This window comes from Halictus rubicundus, chromosome 1 (genome assembly GCF_050948215.1).
Source record: "Halictus rubicundus isolate RS-2024b chromosome 1, iyHalRubi1_principal, whole genome shotgun sequence".
Lineage (NCBI taxonomy): Eukaryota > Metazoa > Arthropoda > Insecta > Hymenoptera > Halictidae > Halictus > Halictus rubicundus.
The window spans coordinates 6,865,329-6,885,597 of NC_135149.1; the positions used below are offsets into that span (position 1 = coordinate 6,865,329).

At 33.7% G+C, this 20,269-nt stretch overlaps 1 protein-coding gene across 4 annotated transcripts in view; it reads left to right on the plus strand.

Moving 5' to 3' along the window:
- The window catches only part of Pgant9 (polypeptide N-acetylgalactosaminyltransferase 9), a 537,713-nt gene extending 522,990 nt beyond the window's left edge, over positions 1-14,723 (plus strand). For all 4 annotated transcript variants that reach the window (XM_076786727.1, XM_076786738.1, XM_076786719.1 and 1 more), the window contains 2 exons: positions 5,523-5,651; positions 6,831-14,723. In XM_076786727.1, the coding sequence (XP_076642842.1) occupies positions 5,523-5,651; positions 6,831-6,971 (270 nt within the window). In that variant the 3' untranslated portion in view covers positions 6,972-14,723. The remainder of the gene's footprint in view (positions 1-5,522; positions 5,652-6,830) is intronic.
- The last annotated feature ends 5,546 nt before the right edge of the window (positions 14,724-20,269 follow it).

Sequence of the window (20,269 nt, forward strand, 5' to 3'; positions counted from 1 at the left end):
TTACTCTATATTAAAATTAAAATATCTCCTAACGTAACGATTGTTTAATGTAAATAGTTTAATATTTTTTTTTTAATAACAAAGTTCTGATTAACATCTGTGTGAACACCATCTATATCTTACTGTTTGTAAAACGACGTTACACGGCCGTATTAGCATGAATCAATCGTACATAATTTAAAAAGCACTGTCTATCTGGCAAGAATCATTTCGGTTTATCAGCACTACAATTGCTTGCGAGCATTCCGTTATACATTGAGAAAACGCTACACTTGCTCGACGGTAGATGGCACCACTACTTACTTTTCTGAGTGTGGTAAACTATATCAATTCCATTCCCGTTACGGTGTTTAATAAATTTGATTTTCATTAGTGGATATTACACAGTTGATCCAAATTTTTATATTTTTCATGACATTAGGCACTGTTTTTTCTGCTTATTAATTCGACGTACTATTTACCAATACTTTCATGGAGTATCAATTTTTTGTGCATCGTAAATATGTTGATAAAAATGAACATTAAAATTTGTATTCATAATTAATCAAATAAAATATGTATCTATTATTAACACTGTAGTTATGGGAAGGATTAAAATGTACCAGTAAAGATTGCTTTATTTTGTAGGTGCTGAAATTAGAATTCAACTTTCAAGAAAAATTATTACAGAAATTTATTTGCGTTGGTAAACATTATAAAAAAATTGTGTAAAGTTTCATCGAGCAGATTTTTGTTACTTTTTATTAAATATTAAACTGTGTATACCTTGAGTGCTTGAGAAATCTGGTGTGAAGGATGCACATGATAAAAGAAATCCAATATTCTCCAAAAGATGTGCAAAGTAGTGTAAATAATATGATTCTTTTAATTAAATAACACACGATTACAACACATCATTAACACATTATTCACTGGAAACCAACTAATAAGATTTGGAGTAACTGTGTTATATCAAACAGAACTAAAAAATATTTAGAGTAACCCGGAAAGAAATGCTTCAGGTCTATTACTGAAAGTGATTTTTCAGTTTACGATTAAAGTCGTCATTGCTCTTGAAAAATGTAACAAGCAATCCTTAGCATAATTAGATTTACATTTCAGGCATAAAAATATTATTAAACGTCATAGAAAATGTTTGGTATTGCCATAAGGGTTAACTAACACCGATGGACAATGTATTAATACGACAGCCATAACTTTTCCATAAATTCTCAGTGCGGTCTGCAGCTTATTCTAAGCGTTCAAACTTTCGGGCTGGCTTTCCGATCAATTTATTCCGCAACGACGGAAACCGGGGGTGGCTTTGAAATACTACTTCGACTTTCGCCCGTTTAAAAATCAGTTGATAGCAGGAAGAAACGGTGAAATAGTTCGTCTGGTGCATCGAACCGTGTCAGACGCTCGTCTCGTCGTTAAACGAACGCAGACAACAGCCGGACGGGCAACGGGGACGTCAACGACAACGAAATCCCGACCGTCGTTTCGCACAAAAGCTGCGGCAACGGCGTGGTTTAACAACCGTGACAACCAGTTACAACCAAAAACACAATCAGTCGGCGCTCGGTCGGCCTCGTAAAGCGCCGCTTTAATTTAGCTATTTGCCCCAGCAATTAAGCCGCGGTTTCACGGTAATTAAGCGTTACCCGGCTTGACTGGGCTGCCTCTAATTGAGTCGCGACCACTTCTGTTTATTGATGACTTCGACGTGTTCGAATGATTGGGACAATACTGCTGGGAATTGTTAACATTCTACCTGAACGGAATACTTGTCTTATTGGCTTAGGACAACCCTTTTAGCTACGTTCCACTGATTATGGGCTACGTACCGCAACGAAGTTAGGGTACTGAACTCCATACACTGTTGCGTACTATTTAGTATACTATTGTTTAATTTCTGTTTTAATGGACGAAAATAATGAGTCATTATTTTCCCAGACGGTACTAACAAAGCTGGATAAAATCGAGCCATTTTAGGATTTTAGATTATGAGCTTTAGTAGCTGTACACGAGAAATTGATCTCTATAGTCTACAAATTGAGCATTGTATGTTAATCAATGTTTCCTTTCAATGAGTAACATTAATCGATTATAGAAAGAGAATATTTATTTTTCTTACATTTGTTTACACGTTAATCTTGCAATAGGAAAATCACATTATTTATTACTTTATATTGAGTAACCGGGAATGTTTATGATCCTTTAGGGTTTGTCATTGAACTGGATTTATGAAATGGATTTAGGATGAAACTGTAGACATTTATTATTATTAACTGCAGGGTAAGGGACCCAATTACTGTGGCTATATTTATTATACTTATTTTTAAAGCATAATAAATATTGAAAAAGAGCTAACATACATTAACTGATTGTAATGAAATAAATTTAATATCTCTCTTTTAATATTCATTACGCTTTGAAAATAAGTATAATCAATAATACCCCCACAGTAATTGGATCCCTTACCCTGCATAGTTTTTTATAAATGTAGACACTTGTGAGTTGAAACATTTCTTGGATACCAGTAGTAAAAATTTTTATTAAAAACGGGGCTAGCGATGTAGCATGATCTTTCTCAGCGTAATTTTTTCTGAAAACAAATATCACCAAAAACAATGTGCAATCAATAAAATCATATTCGTTGCCACAGAAGAGGTTGCATCAGCCTCTTGATAAATATTTAATGATACTGAGTGTCCCCCTATAAGTAGAGAAACTAGTTTGACACCTCGTAGAAAGTTTTCTAGATCTTGAATTTTTTATGCGACGACAGCATAATTCATGACCCACCTGCGTGAGAAGTTTTATGGTGTTCTAGGTTGGTTTTTACATCGCACGTTTTTATGAAAGCTGTAATTTATTAATTAGAACCGTGCAGACGAAGAATGGGCTAATCGATCGACGACAACGTTTTGAAAACCAGCCGATGTTGGTCGAGTTAATGTACGAAATGACATCGAGAACATGATTCTGACAGCTAGTGGACAGATTGCAATTAGATCGAGCGATTACATTTCCGCACGATGAGATTAATAGTAGGCAATTATCGATAATTAGAAACCCGTTAATGCGACAGTTAGCTGACAAATAGACAGACTTTCCTTGAAGAAATTTCATTTTGTCGCGACTCCCGGGGTACGATTATGTCACGACTAAATGGTGCTGATCGATTAAACACGTGTACAGTGTTCCCATAATTTGTGTTCTCGATAACGACGATTTTTATTTAATTAAATGTACCATTCAAACTGTGTTAATAGTGTGAACTTTTTCCTTTCGTCTTCGTGAAACTAGAAGACAAAATGTATCATACTTTTCTATTTTGTTTTTCATTTTCACAATTTCGAGTGTTTTGTATGTTTAGTAATTTTTTGGTATAAGGAAATTTTATGGTTACGAATAAAACGGCGGAAAATGACAACGGAGTTACAAAAAGGACCTTGCTACATTAAAGATGCTGTAAATCGCTTTTTGATGACCTGACCTAATAATGTTCTTTTTAAGCTGGATTCGCTATTCTGTTTTGTGTAACATGCTTCCACTATTAATCCTTGCTCTTCTTGACTTTAATCCTGCTACTTTGAACTTTATCATTGCATGGTGTGTATGTGGTACAAATACAAATGGTTCTGACAGTGTGAAATACATGAAATAATTTTAAATTGTTGAATTTCTTTATTTTTAAGCAGATGATCATTTGTGCGGAATTTGTGGAAATATTGTGCATAGTAGAATGTGAGTACATATACATATCTAACACTTCATGCATTTTATAATACGGACACGATACGAAGTGCGTACGATTCTGTTTATACAATAAGCTGAGTCGTTAAACATTTGGCCCAAAACTCGTAAATTATTTCAAAGTACAAGCACGAAATTAATTAAATAAGATTTCTAAAGTATTTTACATTTACAGGTAAAAAAATTTAAGGAAACGTTTAGTCTTCATTCAATATTAGCAAAGTTAACTAAATGTTAAGTAGATGTTAACTAAAAGTATTAATCTACGAAATTGGAAATTTGCAGAGAGATTCTCAGTTTACTTATTAATATTCTCTGTAAAATTGAATTTATATCTTTAGACATTGTCTCTTTTAGAAAATCACCTCTTGACTAAAACCAAAGTTCTTCGGCTGAAAGAAATTAAGAATTTCCCTACTTCAGAATTTTTCCCGAATTACAGAAGTGTCTTTCGACATCTCGAACTCCCTTCACCTTGACTCTCTCGGCTCCGCGAGTTTTTCTGCGCATCCATTAGACACAAAATGTCAATTCATAAGAAGTGAAATTCTGCTGACAATTACCGTTTTTACTTCACTCGCGAAGTTTCATAATTTCGCTCGCGCCGGTAAGTTCCTAAAGTAAAAGGAAGGCTTGAATAGTTTAAAGGGGCGTCGACAAATTTTTCTCAACCCATGCGCAGCAACTTCTTTTACGAGACCCATAAATGTCTGAAGTATTAACTACCCATTACCAGCAAACTTAAATGTAGTAGATTGTCTTAGTAATTACGAGGATGAAGCCTCACTTAATTCCCACGAAAAAGTCGAACAACGTTTAATCGAGAATAAAACTGGAAAAGGAAGTTGTCGTCTCCGCAACACATTGCAATCAAGAATCTAATTTTTTCCCAAATTCTCAAAATCATTTTTAAAATACTCGAACTTGTTATTTTTCACAGTTTTTATATAAGAAGGTGATGTTGCTCCAGACATTCATTAATGAGATAAATTTATCATTAGTAGTTATTTCAATATGTGTAATATTATTTAGTCTAAAAATGTTCAGTGCCTTTCGTGTTTCCAACACGTTTCCATTTTCCACGCTGAGAAATAAAGGACCCAGAATTTTCAAATACAGTGTCTAATCGATATATGTCCAAAATACGCGTCTGACTAGGGACATATATCGGCTGGAAGAGACAGTTCTTTGATACACTGTCGAACGTAGAAAAAGACTGGGACATTTATCGGTTAAATATTTGGGACATGTATGTAAGACTGTATACAGATTATAATAAATCACTTGTTATTTGCCACTATAAATAATATGTTATGTTACAAAATCTTTGTATTGCACTTTTTAGTCTATTGGCAGTATTATTTGAAAAAATAAATATTAAAACAAAATAAAGATGCAGAACATGCACTGCAACATAGCAGGACATTTTCATATGTATGTTCATGTATACATCATAGTCTTGACAATAAAAATATTATCTATTATTCTTTAAAATTATTTAGAAACAGATGTTATCACGTTTGGCAAGGATGAAGGGGAGGTATAGTCTTTTCAAGGATCTCAAATTGTGTATCCGTCAACGTCCGAGATTCCAGAAAAACTTGATGGCGCAATATTTCCAACAAATTTCGTAGCAAAACGATTCCGTGCATCTGGTGCGTGTCTACGTTCTCGAAATTCTTTCGTTGCCGCGCATCTGTACACGACTGTCGGAACCATCGGTCATAGGCAAACGCTGGAGGTCAAAATCCGCAGCCATTAATCTTGATCGTTTGTCACAGTACTGGATGTTGAGCAAGACCGGTGAGATCCGTCGAGACGAATCGTGCCTGGATTACAGCGGCACTGATGTCATCCTCTATCCTTGTCACGGCAGCAAGGGGAATCAACAATGGGTATATAATACTGAGGTACGTTATCATCAAGTTTACGTGAAGCGTCCCTGTCAACGATTATACAGCAATGACCCAATTACTTTAATTTTACTGCTAGCTTATCGTCAGGCCCGTGGATATTCACGCAAATTTTCATTTCGTACGCTGTGTCATGCGAGCGAACGTCAGTTTTGATGGACGTTCATTTATCTTACTATTTTTAATGTCCCAGCTCTGGAGGATCCACTTTAGAAAGAATTAGTTTGATCGTGTACTATTCTCTTGGTTCACGAACAATGTTAAGAAATTCTACTGTAGCCATGTATGCAAAATGTTAAATCACTTCACCTAGGATAACCTAAATGCCTCTTAAATGCCTCAATTGCAAGATATATGAGCTAGACAGAAGAATTCAATTTCGAATTTGATCTATTCATTTTTGTCATAAATACCGAAAATCCGCAGTTTATTAATAATAGACAAATTAAATTTGGCTAAAGTTCCGAAAATCGGTCAAGTCGGACTGAGCTCAAAGTTTGCACACAGCCTCATTTTGCATTAAGAACATCTTTCCCGAAAGTATTTTTGGCGACTCGACAAAAATTTTTGTATCATTTTATTGTCATTTTCTACCATACCGACATAACATTTTCCACCTTACAGGCATTTCCATACCAATTTCATCACGATTTTGTAACGAACCAATTAATGTGTTCGAATCTCTTTTATTGTCCAGACACCTTTCCAAACGATATTTACCGTCACGTTCAACCATGCCTATAAAACAATATAAATTAAACATAATCGTATCCAAATCTGACCCAGACTTAACCCAGACATGGTCTAACCCGCGTACAACAAGAACAAGTTCAGAAAGGGCACATAATCCTGGCGTTATGCCGGTAAGGTAGAACATGTTGCGTCAATAAAGCAGAAAATACATTTTTTCCGAGTCGTCGAAAATCCTTCTGGGAAACATGTTTTTAATGCAAAATGAGGCTATGTGCAAGATTTAGGCTCAATCTTCAGTTCTAAATTTTATTTCGATTTAAAAAACATAGAAATCAGTCGTGATCGACATCTTCATCACGAGGCTGACTCGTTATTGTGCGTTAAGGGGTTGAGGTTAAACAGTCAAGCTATCGCGTGCGTCACAAGTACAAAGTTGCCAAGTCAGCAATCGTTATCATGATTAACGATCTCGTTTGTTTCCAGACGAAACAAATCAGACACGGGAGCAGCGACAAGTGTCTAGCGATCACGGAGAGCAAGCAGCGTCTGATAATGGACGAGTGTTCGCCGTCGGCCGCGAGGCAGAGGTGGTCCTTCGAGAATTATGATCCTTCGAAGCTGTGATATCTCGCCCTTTCGTTTAACCAGTCGAGTAACACTGGTTGGAAGTTCGATGGTTCCGACACCTGGATCTCCGATCAGCAGTACTCCGTCGCTAAGACACGTTTTGGTAGATAAATCCCGTGGTCTCGGGGCCGTGGTGCCTCGATCGTTCGTCGAATGGACGATCAAGCTCGACTGCGAGAACGAAAAGGTCGCGGGTCTCATCGGGAAGCTCGTTTTCTTCAAGAGAAACCTGGATTCCTTCAGGGATGAGGCTTCGAGCGCGAAAACAAAAGAGGACACGATCCAATCGCCGATCGTCGGACCGTAACTTCTATAGTATATTCGAACAGACGAAGTGCAATAGATTTATCGACTTAAGACAGACCGAACAGGGACTTTGCGTTCGGTCGAAATTGTAACTGATGTACAATAAGAGGCGGGATTACCGTTTCGAGAGCGATCGAGCTGGTCTGTGTGTTGAGTTACGCTTTCGCTGGCATTGAAGAATTGAATAGTTCTCGCAGAATACATAGTTGGTTCCCGAGATTTAGTATTAGCTTGTTGCAGATGGATCATTTCTTCTGTTTCCCAACACCTAAAGAAATTCTAGCGAATTTATCATTAAATCGGAGGGTAAACAACTGGGTATCGTACTATAATTTAGAATTTTTATTTACAACGTCTAAATAGATACAGTAATCTAGTATTCTCACTTCGATAGTCCTTGATCTTGATCGATCTTGAATTGGTCCTTGTTAAACCTTTGTCCCCGCTATTAACAATGCGAAGTCTAACATCCACGAATTTTCTCTGTTATAAGTTTGTAAATGATTAAGCCTCGATAGAATGCCAACCTGCATTTATGTCGTTATTGCATACATTGTTGCAAATAATTTTGTTACTCAATACCAGCCTTTCTGATCATAAAATTCCAAAAGAAAAAGAATTTTTCAAGCAAATCCAAAATATACCAAATTTCAACTCTGATCCATTTCAAATTGTTTGAAATATTGCAAGTTTTTAAATCTGCGAATAATAAGCTTCGACTGATCGTTCTCGTCCATGAAAGTATTACAAAATACACTTGAAATGCAACAACCTAATATTACGTTTAAATAATTGTACGTTGTTCGTTTAATTTTGTTCGTTGTTGAACGAGACCTGGGTTCGTATATTAACGTGTTTCGCGTTTGCTCGGAAAAGTTGGATATGTTTTCCGATAGAATACTAGCTTGAATAGTTGTAAAGTTTGTTACGTTTAAAAATTTTGATCGGTTAGACGTAATGGCTATGAGAAGGAGTCTTCGTGGGCCACGTACACAAATGGAAATGAGGTTTTAACGGCTGATTCTGTAGGTTAAGACAATAATTAGGTTGACAATGCATCAGTGGCAGCGAAACGCGTGCCGACAGTATGCGTTGCTTAGATTTATTTTAAAAATGGCCGAACGAACGCGACCGCATTGATCTCCTGGCGGGAGCCTCGGTCGTCGCTTTCGTTCGATCATCGACTTTTTCACGGGGATCGAACTGTTTGCGCGAGCCGCTTATGGCGAGTGCCATCGCAGAGATAACGACGTTGTTTCGATTCCATCGTAGTACGACGAATCGTTGACTGGCCAACGGCGGGAATATTTAAACTCGATTTTACAAATTTTTGCTACGAAACAAATTCCGGTGGAAATGCATCCACGGATTTTACGAGACTTTATAAAATTAATATCTTTGAAATTTGTTTAATAGTTTTAAGATCGTTTTAGAGGGAAATGAAATAGAGAAATTGTTAAGAATGTTATTTGAGTCTTTGTAATCGAGCTAATATTAAATTGATTTCATGTTGGTCTTTGTTGATGATTTTTAGTGTTGGAGTTGTTCAATTTTTTATATCTATCGACATATCGAACGAATTTTAAGAATTCAGAAAATCAGAGTCCAATTGAACACATTGATAAATTGATTTTTATCTGAACTACAATTTCAAGATACATATTAAAATTAAGAATTAAGCTTAATGAATTTTCGTGAACATATCACATCGAACTTAAGAATTTTAACTCACAGAATCTGAGAATTCTATTCTCTTTATTCCTGCATATCAGTATTCAACGTTAGTCTTGAAGTTGATTACGTTCGCCTATAGTTTAATCAAACCTCGAAGATTTCAGAATATAAAAGACAAGTACTACCATTTATAACATTTTACAAGCTTGTATTTTAACCGATGTCTCCACATCGCCGTGATCTATTTATAGCTTAAATTTTCAATCAAACCTAACAACAGTAAAAGGGAGGCTTTCAAACTAGCCACAAAAATAAAAATAGTCTACTTATGTAAAATATTTTATAAAATTATTTATACTTCAAGAGCGATATTAGCCCCTTCAGATCTGAATTTTATATAATTCAATGATGAAGAATATTATATTGTAGCTTCATACTGCATTATACTACTTACAACGAGATAAAAAAAAAACAAATATAAATAACATTCGTACGTCCCAAATTTTTTCTAATGTATATACAAATTAATGTACAGTAATGTGACGCACTGAATGTACATTACTTTTATTTTAAATTATGAAAATAAATTAAAGGACATTAAAGTATCATGCGTGTATAATAAATCTGAAGGGGTTAAAATCGTTTTCGTTTTGAGAATTAATTTCCGTAATGAAATCTTGAAAATTAATTGCTAGTTTTATGAAGGTAAAGTTAGTAAAAGTTGATCGTAGAAAGCTTCCGAAAGTGTGCGAATCAAAAGCCGAACGGCTAGAATGGATTAGCCAATCGATGATTCGTCGATCATCCCTTGTCTCTGTGTCGTGTTCACAGCGCTCACGGCAATATCGTACATTCCAGTGTGGTTGATAGCGATGTTGACTATGATTCCGAGTTCGCGTGCGACGATAAGAACCCTTTTTCCCCGAAGTAATTTAGATCACCTGTAGTGAGTCTAGGAAGACTTTTGTACATTCGTGTAAAGTATCTCGATGCCAGTTTAGATACCGCCTAACGTAAATTTTCCGAGTGTATAATTACGAGTGTATGTGCGAGAATAAATAATTTGCAGAGTGCGTGATCTTGAGCCACGAGTTCCTCGAGGACGATCCGTGCGGCCCTTCGGTGTCCACCATTGTTTTCAAACGAACTATTGTTCTTCGGATGAGTAGCTTCAGATTGTCGATTTTTGTAAAACTTTCATCGCAAGATAAAACTTGTAAAGATATTAGACGTACTTTTCATGGTGAGCACAATTCACGTTCGTCACAAAAAAATATTTTTTTGTTGTACGCTTTAGACGAAGGACTTTTCTAAAGATTTATGTACACAGGCCAATGCAACATTGAAAATCCTGCAAATATGCAGTAGTACATTTAAACTTTTATATTTATGATTAAAAATATTTTTTTTTATTGTATGCTTTAAACAAAGGGGTTTTTGCAAAATTTATTAGCATAGGCCAATGCTGTATTCAAAATCCCACAAGCATTTGGCAGTACAGTTGAATTTTTATATTCATAACCAAAAAAATTGTATTTTTTAATGTGCTTGTAACAAAGGAATTTTTTTTTTTAATTTGTGTGCACAGGTCAATACAGTATTAAAAATTCGACAAGTACTCAATAGTACATTTGAGCTTTTTCTGTATAATTAATAGTTTATGAAATGAACGAGTCAATATTGTTTGCAACCTCAATTTTAAGGGTTGCGTTTACCCTTTAATATGAACGACGCTCGCGAAAAAAATTACGTATAGTACACAAAATTTATATTGCGTGCAAGTTTTATTAAAATCTGAGAAGTAACTTTCTTTAAAGAAGAGTTTTTCTTTCGTAAGCAGGATTTCAAAAGCACAGTCACACAAAAGACCATTTTTGGTCTGAGAAATAATAGAAAAATGAAATGAAGAAGTCGAGAGTACATATAAAATTACAACAATAATGAATGAACTATATTATGTCGTTAACTCGAACAAGTTAAAGCCTTCATTGAATTTTTGATTAACAAAATGGAATGTAATAAGATCTGTATTTGTGAAATAAGAATCGTTCATTAATCATGAATGTTCATAAAAATTCACTCATTTATAAAAATGGAGATTACCATATTGTATAATAAAATCTCTTTTATTGGTTTTGTTAAATAATAAACAAAAATTATGGTTGATCAGACTATTTAACAGACACGATGTAATTAATAGTTTCTCAGAAATGCATAATGCCAGTCGTAATCAGGTTTTACTCACAAGTTTGACATAGTAGTTTTATAAATACTTTAAGCATGGAATCTATGAATAGAAAAAATCAATTGACCATTTAGGGTCGTTGTACTGAGCAGATAGTTGCACTATCGACATTTTACTCGTCGTTTGAAAGTGGGTTCATTGAAAAAATATTCATTCATTGAAAGAATCAGTGAGATTGTTTAGTATATTTCAATAAAAGGAACCTACTATGACAGGCTAAGCAATTGGGGAAGTTTTACAATATTACTGTTTCACTACAATTTTTCTACATTTATTTCTACTCTTCTTCCTATTTTTATAATTATGATAATTATATAAAAAATGAAAAATTAAACCTAGATTGCTTAACTCTCTTATGTTAAAAACAAAATAATTTTTGGATTGCGGACTTTATGTAATTGTGCAATATATGAAACACAATGTAATTTATTCTATTGTGAAAGTTAATATAAATTTCGTTTCACGTTAGATTATCTCTAAATTAATTAAATAAATTGTTCTTCGTTTCTTTGGAACTGAGAATTTACATAAATATCCATAATATAAGACTGCATTGCAAGATTCAGCAACTTTTTCTGCATTTTTTGAAAAATAATTCGGGATTTCAAAACTTTATAGTATAGATGGTACTAAATATTCTACTTTAGCTTCTGCAGGGTTAAAATTTAATATTAGACTCGGATCTTTATGCAGTTATGCAAATTTCTAATTTTCATAAAAGCTTGTATTTTAAACCAAAATTAATAATATTTTTATTTTAGTTTTACCAAAAAGAATTTTTTAATTAATGAAAGAAACGTTACCTTCATTTTAGTTTTCAGTGAATCAAGTAGAAAAATATAATTGCACATAAATAACCACAGTCTACTTGTTACAATTCACATTTTGTATAATTTTGTAAAGCTACATATAATTGTCTCAAAAAATAACACACCAAAATTTATCAATTCTTTTTACCACAAAGAACCTTTTTTTCAATGGAAAGGTTATCCTTACTTTCGTTTTCATTCAAAATATTTCTTTCAAAAATGTGATTTTGCATAGAGAACTGCAGTCTTCTGATTACAATTCCCATTGTGTAAAATTCGATGAAGGTTCAGATAACTGTCACAAAAAATACCGCATCAAAAATTCCTCAATTTGCAAAACCTTTTTACTGTAAAGAAAGTACAAACTTCCGAAGCAAAAGATGTACACAGTCGATAGAAACGAATCAATTGAGTTTGTGGCACAACAGTTCCAAAAAATGGCTTCCTTCTATCAAAAGACACCAAAGGGTTGACTAGCGAGATTCCATTGACGTTATCTGCAGACGTCTGTGCGTGCCAACGAAATCATGAATGTCGCTGCCAGTGTATGAAACATACTGTTCTTACATCGTTGTCGAATTCTTCCGCGAATCATTTGTCTTGTATCGTGCATGCTGACTCTTGCGAACCTTCACACGTGTCGATAAGAGAAAAAAAAACCAAAAATTATCAAGTAGATTTGTTGAACACTTGAAATCTCGATCCAATTTTATTAGAAAGTTCTTCGTGACAATATTGACGATTGCGAATCAACGGCAGAATCCACCCAGGTTCACAATTTTGCGAGTCGTTTAGCCCCAATCATGCGAAACCTAAGCGTGCGATGCATCGACGAGTGCACGGAAGAAATGTTCCATGGGAAATAAGATTCGATGAAATGTCGCGACGAAGGCTTATCAGCTGAAGCAAATTGATTCTGTTGTTCCAGGTCATTTCACCTACTCCCCTAATTTTCAATCATTGTACATATAATTGCCAGTAGGACTCGAGGTATTGTTAACGAATAGAAATTTGTTTAATACTGTAGACAATTTTGGGTGTTAACATGCTTGGAGCATAGTTTTTCAAGATTAACGTTACTGTTTAACACTGGAATTACCGAGCAGGTAAAAATTATTTGTTTCTGATTTATCGTTCGCATTTATTGAAATGACAAACATGTTTTTATGAGAAATTTTTTAACAAATATACTCGCTGAAGCGCATATTATAATTAAACTGCGGATTTTAGGCACTTATGACAGAAATGGGTGGATCGTATACAAAATACAAACATTTAAAGAATTTGAAAACATTTTTGCATTCTTTTCAACTCTTTAAAATTATTAAGGAAACAATTAAGTGTCTATGTGGATCCTATATCTTGAAATGAATAAAAATAATTTTTGTTTTGCATATAAATCCGCAATCTGATTATGATAAAAACTGTATCAAACTCAAATAAATGCGATATTGACATTATTATAAAACAATACTCTTCAATCAAGTTCAAATTATGATCCAATTAATTAATCCAATTAATTTTTCTTAACAAAATCCTCTTCAGAGCAAACACTTAATTGTTTTGAGAAAGACAGCATAGAATATTTGAAATAAGAAGATTTGATGAATCTTCTATTTCTAGCCCAGCAAGAAATAAAAAGTTTTCAAATAGCAAGCTGCTGGTACGCCCAGAGTTTATAATGATCAAAGTGATTTCAGTTTGAGTGGGACGATATAACTACCCTTAACGCCTACACTCCCAGAATACTCTTCAACTTCAATGATCAGATGATCAGATGACACCCACGACTGAGAGATTATGCGATTTATGAGTTTATGAGGGAAAGTATTATCCTCTACATCTGGATTAACTCTCCAAAGTAGATTTTCCAATTTTCAAAAATGTAGAAATGTTTTAATATTCTGCATGTTCACGTCACAATGGTCATTAAAACTTTTCCAGACACTACTGGCGCATAGAAAACAATTCAAAATTTCATAATTCTCTGCTAGAAAATTGAATAATTGAATGATTGAATAATTCTCTGCTTAGAAAAATTGGAGGATGTAATAATTAATTTAGAGAGATTAATGATTAATTTTCCACGAAAAATGTAGAATGGTGGGGATAGCGAAACAATGTGGTGGCAAGAATGACCTTGGACAACAAATCTCTTTGATCGCGACTTTATTGGTTCTGACATAAGAATAGCTGATCGAAATTTTTCGCGATTCCTGGCACGCGTTCAGCGAGAAGGAGACCGTGAACATTTTTCCTGAAAGTTTGAAAGGGGATGATGACACGGGTGACCAATTATGGTTGCGATTATCATCACGAGTAATTAAGTGGAATGGGCGAACATACATTGTAGATTTTAAGGTGATGTAAGATTCTTTTCTTCGAAATATCGATGAACAGACGAATGGAATTCAACGAGAACGTTTATACAGATAGATATATAAATATATTATAAATATTATATATATATATAATATAAGACATTTTCTACATTTGGTAAGGATGTTGCATATCGTGAGAGGTGGAGATACAATGATGATGATAAGAGATATAACAGACAGCCGAGCGACGCTGGTCGCACGTTAATTAATGTAATATCGATCGTGCCTTATTTTCTGTATATATGAATATTATTATCACTATTATCATTACTACGAACCTCTATCGTAACGTGCAAGTATTTGTGTTGAAATAAATCGATGTTGTTTTATGTTACTGCTGGAGACGTTCTTTTCTCACCGTTCAATTCTTCCTCCATTTCCTGGGTTTCACCGATGGTGGATTTGTTTAAAAATAAATAAGTAATTCGAATTATAATATTTTTTAATATTGGATACAATTTACTTCCGTGCAATGGCCAAGTAATGATTACTTTCATAGTTTTTAATTCAAGTTGTGTTGAAATCAATATTAAATCAAGGTAGTTTATCATTTTAAGAATGTTCATATTGTATATTTAAATTTTCGAATTAATTATGTACATTTACTGGAATAAGTTTAATAAATCCGTACTTGAACGTTGCACAAGGGTTAAATTGCGAAGAAAGTCTGAGTCAACTCTTGGAGTGAATTAACTAATTAACTTCGAGTAAATTATTCAAGTTGACAATATTTCTTTTAATTTTTATTGAGACTGTACCATTAACTATGCATAGTTGAATGTAAATAAATGTTACAAGTTATTTGTTGAATATATTAACAACTTCCCGAGTGTATGACTTCTGATGAGAATTTATTGATGTGCCATGTCTACTTTTATTTCACAAGTATTATTCCCATCATCTCGCTGCTTCAGCTCTTACTGTCATTTGTTTAGAGTTCACAAATTCTATGATTTATATAACTTTCACTATTTCTAATAACACGTTGTTAAAAGGAAGCTCGTTTTCCATTTCGTTTTCCATTTGCATTTTTTTTTTCGAATTTTGAAAATGTAAATTTAAAGACAGTGTAAAGTACAACTGGGAATTTAACTAAATAAACTCTTTTTGTATCGATTTTAAATAAAATTACATGTAAACCTATTTAATGTAAGCCAAATGTAACAATACTGTACTTGCTATATAAACCACTTGGTTTAAAGCAATAAATAAATAAAAATAAAATAAATCAAATTACGACCAGTTACCGTATGCAATCTCGAAAAATTGATGTAATATAGCAGTCAGAAATATATCGGATCCATAAATATTTAAAGACTTTGTCAATCTTCAGGATCTCTGTCAAAATAAATATAATCTAGGGTAAATAATATGAACGTACTATTATCTAAAAATTTCTATCATTAAGTCAAATCAGGAAGTAATACACATTACAAGAAGAAGAATAACTGTAATACACTGTAATACTGTAATACACATTACAAGATTATTGTACACAATAATGGGCAGTAATTTATCCTAAGCAGGGACGTATTGTGGCACCCGTAACCCCCTGACAATTTCGTATTCAATATCCTCCAGTTTAAACAATTTCTAATTATAATTCTTATGGATAAAATATAAATATGGAATTTTGTTCTTGTCCCAAATTTTTGGGAAAAGTTTCATTAATTGTTTTTTTGTTACATTGCAAGATTCTGCCACTTTTAAACCACTAAATTCAGTATTCTTTTCTAATAAACCTCTTCTCAATTCAAACAATTTTTATCTATAATTCTTACTAATGAGAACATAAATTGTCTCTATTTTAGGATTGTTTGTTCTCTAAAATTTTAGTAAAGAGTTCTATAAATAAATTTCCCCTTTGTTCTATTGCTAGATCCAGTAAATTAAGAAAACTTTAATCATTGCCCCAGATTACCTATTTCGAGTGTTTTGTTTTTCCTCTAAATTTTAACAAAGGGCTCTATAAATTCTCTGTTCGTTCCATTGCTAGATTCCATAACTTTTGAACCATTAAATCAACAAAAAATTAATTAATTCACTAAATTATTTGTGTTAAAAATCGTTGGATTTTAGTATTATTAATCGAAGTATCCTATTTATATTATTCTCCGACGTATATATTATTCTCCTCGAAAACGATTTCTCACGTTTGTTTTTCTTCGCGCTTAACTACAATTAGTGTAAATGCTACGGTTTCATTTGACGCGCCCGATTTGCATAATTACACGCAGTATTAAATAGAGAATTCCCCATGAAAGTCGGTCGTGACATAGTTCCAATCAACCTTGAACTATTTCGGTCTGATCATAAATTTCCGTTGCCACTTCGGTGTCGCCCTACTCCGGTGAAATTCCTGACGAATCGCTAAGCAAGTTCAATCGATATGCAATCAGCGACTCGATTTTGATTTTCGGTCAATCGTTAATTATTCCGCCATGCGAGGGGAAAGAGAACGATGGGAAATCAGTGAGTTCGGATTTTTCGAAGCCCGCTTTGGGTCTCGGCAAAATTTCGTCGAGACGATTTAAAGAATTTTTTCGGTTTCGAAACGCTGCGTGTGTCTATCGAGCCGTTCGCCAATTATCGAGGGGCTGCTACGGAAACCAAAACGAAATCGTTCGTTATTCTCGCGCACGCGTTCTCCAACATCGGAACGTTCCTCACCTAGGGAATACCGTCGACGAGGACACAAGTCTTTTCCGCGGAATTTCTCGGAAAAATCCTGCACGCGTGTCCCGTTATGGTGCAAATTGCACTTTGAATCAACATATCACATTTTCAGAATTTTATTTTGCAAGTGCACACGATTTCGAGATGGAGCTAATTTCTAGGAAACCAATAAGAAACGAATTTACTTTTTATGAATATAAGATAGTAAATATTGTGCAGATACAATTGTCAAATACAGAATATTAAAAATATAGTATGTCAGTGGAATTTATTTTTCTGTGTGTGATTATCCCCTTTGGCATGAAAAAACGTCTCTGATACGTCATGTTTTGCTTATGCCATTTTACAAATCAAAGACAAATATTGTTAACAGCAAATTTTACCAACAGTATTATCTATTATTACTCTAAGAATCAATTTTACACTAAGTTACTCTAACTCTACGAAAGAATAAGATTATCAATTTATACGACAGTTCATTGTTAAACTTACACAAATGATTAGTACGATAATAAATGTCACGTTTGGCCACATCGAGTTTTATTTAAATCATATGTCAAGGATTAAATACATTACAATAAAAATTTCTTTCTCCTTACTCCTGGTGGCGACAGATGATTAGACCAGTCTTTTTTATTATGCTTTATGAATTGTTTAAACAAGTCATTTTTTCTCTTTGTTTAAATCAAGACTAACAGTTGAAATATATGAAAGAATTTAATATTGAATCACTTTAGGGTAAATGTTGATATGCATGTACTTGTGCTGTCAAATATAAATTAATTGATGGCATTGAGAATTTAGAGAGTTGTTGAAAAATAAAATTAATATTTAAGTATATTCAGCAGAATCATTTTAACGAAGATAATAAGAAATAAGAAAAAATGTATGTATAGGCATAAATGAAGTACATTTCGTAGTATATTAAAATTAACGAATAGTCGTCTTCTAAAACAATTAAAAAGTTGAGTTCAACATTTAAAGGAACAAAAAATGATATATTTATAAAACATACAGCACCTAGATCGTGGATTTAAAATAGACTTTCGTCGATTAATTTAATCAAAATCGGAATCGACGAAATAATTTTGCACATTATTATCAAAAATTGCAACATACGTCAAATCAGACTCATTAACAGTTTATTGAATCTTATTTTGGAAAGATCGAGAATGCTATGAATGAAATCTGTCTAATAATGTATAGTGTTCTAAGAATAACACTCGTATGAAAAAGCCTTACCGTTCTAATTTTCCCCTTGATTAATAAAGGGGCTTTTTGAACATCGAAATGTTTGGGGTATTAATATTTCGGTCACTGGTGGTTCTGGAAACAGGGAAATTTTTATTCGATCAAAATGTTTGCGTCATTTCCCTCAACTTTCAGCCGGGGTAGCAACTTGTTGCAGGGCCGAATGTTATTGATTAGTAGAGGAAGACGGTCTGGAATGGAGGGAGACGAGACTCCCCCTACAGTCATGAATGGTTGTGGTCCACAGAGCCAGATTTTGAGCTTGACCCGGATTCGTCACGGTGGAGTTCACGTTAACTTCACTTTCGTTGCCCAAGTTGTAACTCGATGTGAAAAACCGTGTGGAGCTTAGGATACTTGCATAATTGAAAAATTAATTTTATAGAAATAATCGTTGTCTAACGGACTGTGAACGGATTTATGAAATCCGACGGTATTTTGGTTAAAATCTTATACATTGTAGCTACCTTGTACTATTGGATATTGGATTATTCCAAAATTATTTTGGATTATTTATTTTTTATTTAAAAATTTTATCGAATGTAGAGACATTTTTGGGTTTGCGTCATCTGTGTCTCTCACTTTAATGTGTAATTTATAGTTTACGTATACGTTTGTACGAGAAATTCCATTTTTTCATAATAATTTGTAAATACAGGAATAAAATACAAGTATTTAATTTTATTGAATTTAGAGAAAAATTGGGATTTTGTTAAAAATTATTGACTGTTCATAAATTTAATTAATAAGAGGTCGTGAAAATCGATTTTTGCATGTAAACATACTTGAAAAGTTTTTAGCGTTATGAATATATAATGAAAATGTTTGATAAATAATGGACCAATACTGAAGTTACAGAAAGTTAGGATTGAATCGATAAATTTATTTGAAACTTCCACAGGATATTTTCAGAATATTACGTTTTATTTTGTAGTTTGCTTTCTCAATCACTGTCTTCTTTAATTAAAAACTTGTCTTGTGTTAAATATAAACGCTAGACGATAATTCTATTGAACTTGTTAAATAAAAATGTTGAAGGTACATTTCAAATTGTATTTAATAGCTACAAAATTTCTACAAACTTTCTAAATACTGTTTCTACAAAAATATATTCATATATTTTTAAGGAACATGTCTTTTCTCTTTAGAATTGTCAAAGCATAGTAATTGAAAGATTCTAGATTTGTGCTTCAAACTGTGTATCAAACCATCTTCAGAATCTCCTTATATTCCTTCGTTCCTCTTTCTATCTCCTCAATCCCTAAAAATCTACTACCAAGTTTCTACCAAGTACACAGTAACAAAGTAATATAAAAATCCACCAACAGGTCCTCCAAAACAGACAACAGATCAAACAGGTCCTCCATCCTCCTCAACCCTTCTTAACCCCCTCCATCCCTTTCCAACCCTCTCCAACGCTCCTACATTCCAGGAAATCAGCGATCTAAAGTCACCCCACGGATACCCCGTAACTAGATGACCTTCAAAAATCCATTGATAGGTCCTCTTACTTCTTGAAATTCTATTCCACCCTTTCATTTTGCCATAAATCCTGTCCCTCACCCCTTCAAACCATAAAAATCCCCTATCCAAATTTCTATCAAGGATACAGTGACCAAATGATATGTAAAAATCCAGCAATAGCTCCGCTAAAATAGACCACACATCAGGCAATCTCTCCTCAACCCCCTTCACCCCTCCATGTATCTAACCCCCTCAACCCCAGCAAACTACCGATCTCAGATTTCGTGAAGGACATTCGATAACTAAATGGCCTTCAAAAATCCATCGATAGGTCCTTTGTAGAAGACTAAACTTCACATAATTCTTCCCACTACTGTAAGTTCCATTCCACCCTTCTATTTAGCCCTGGATAATCTATAAGTCACCTATTCCAATTTCCACCAAGAACACAGAGACCATGTAATATGTAAAAATGCATCAATAGGTCCT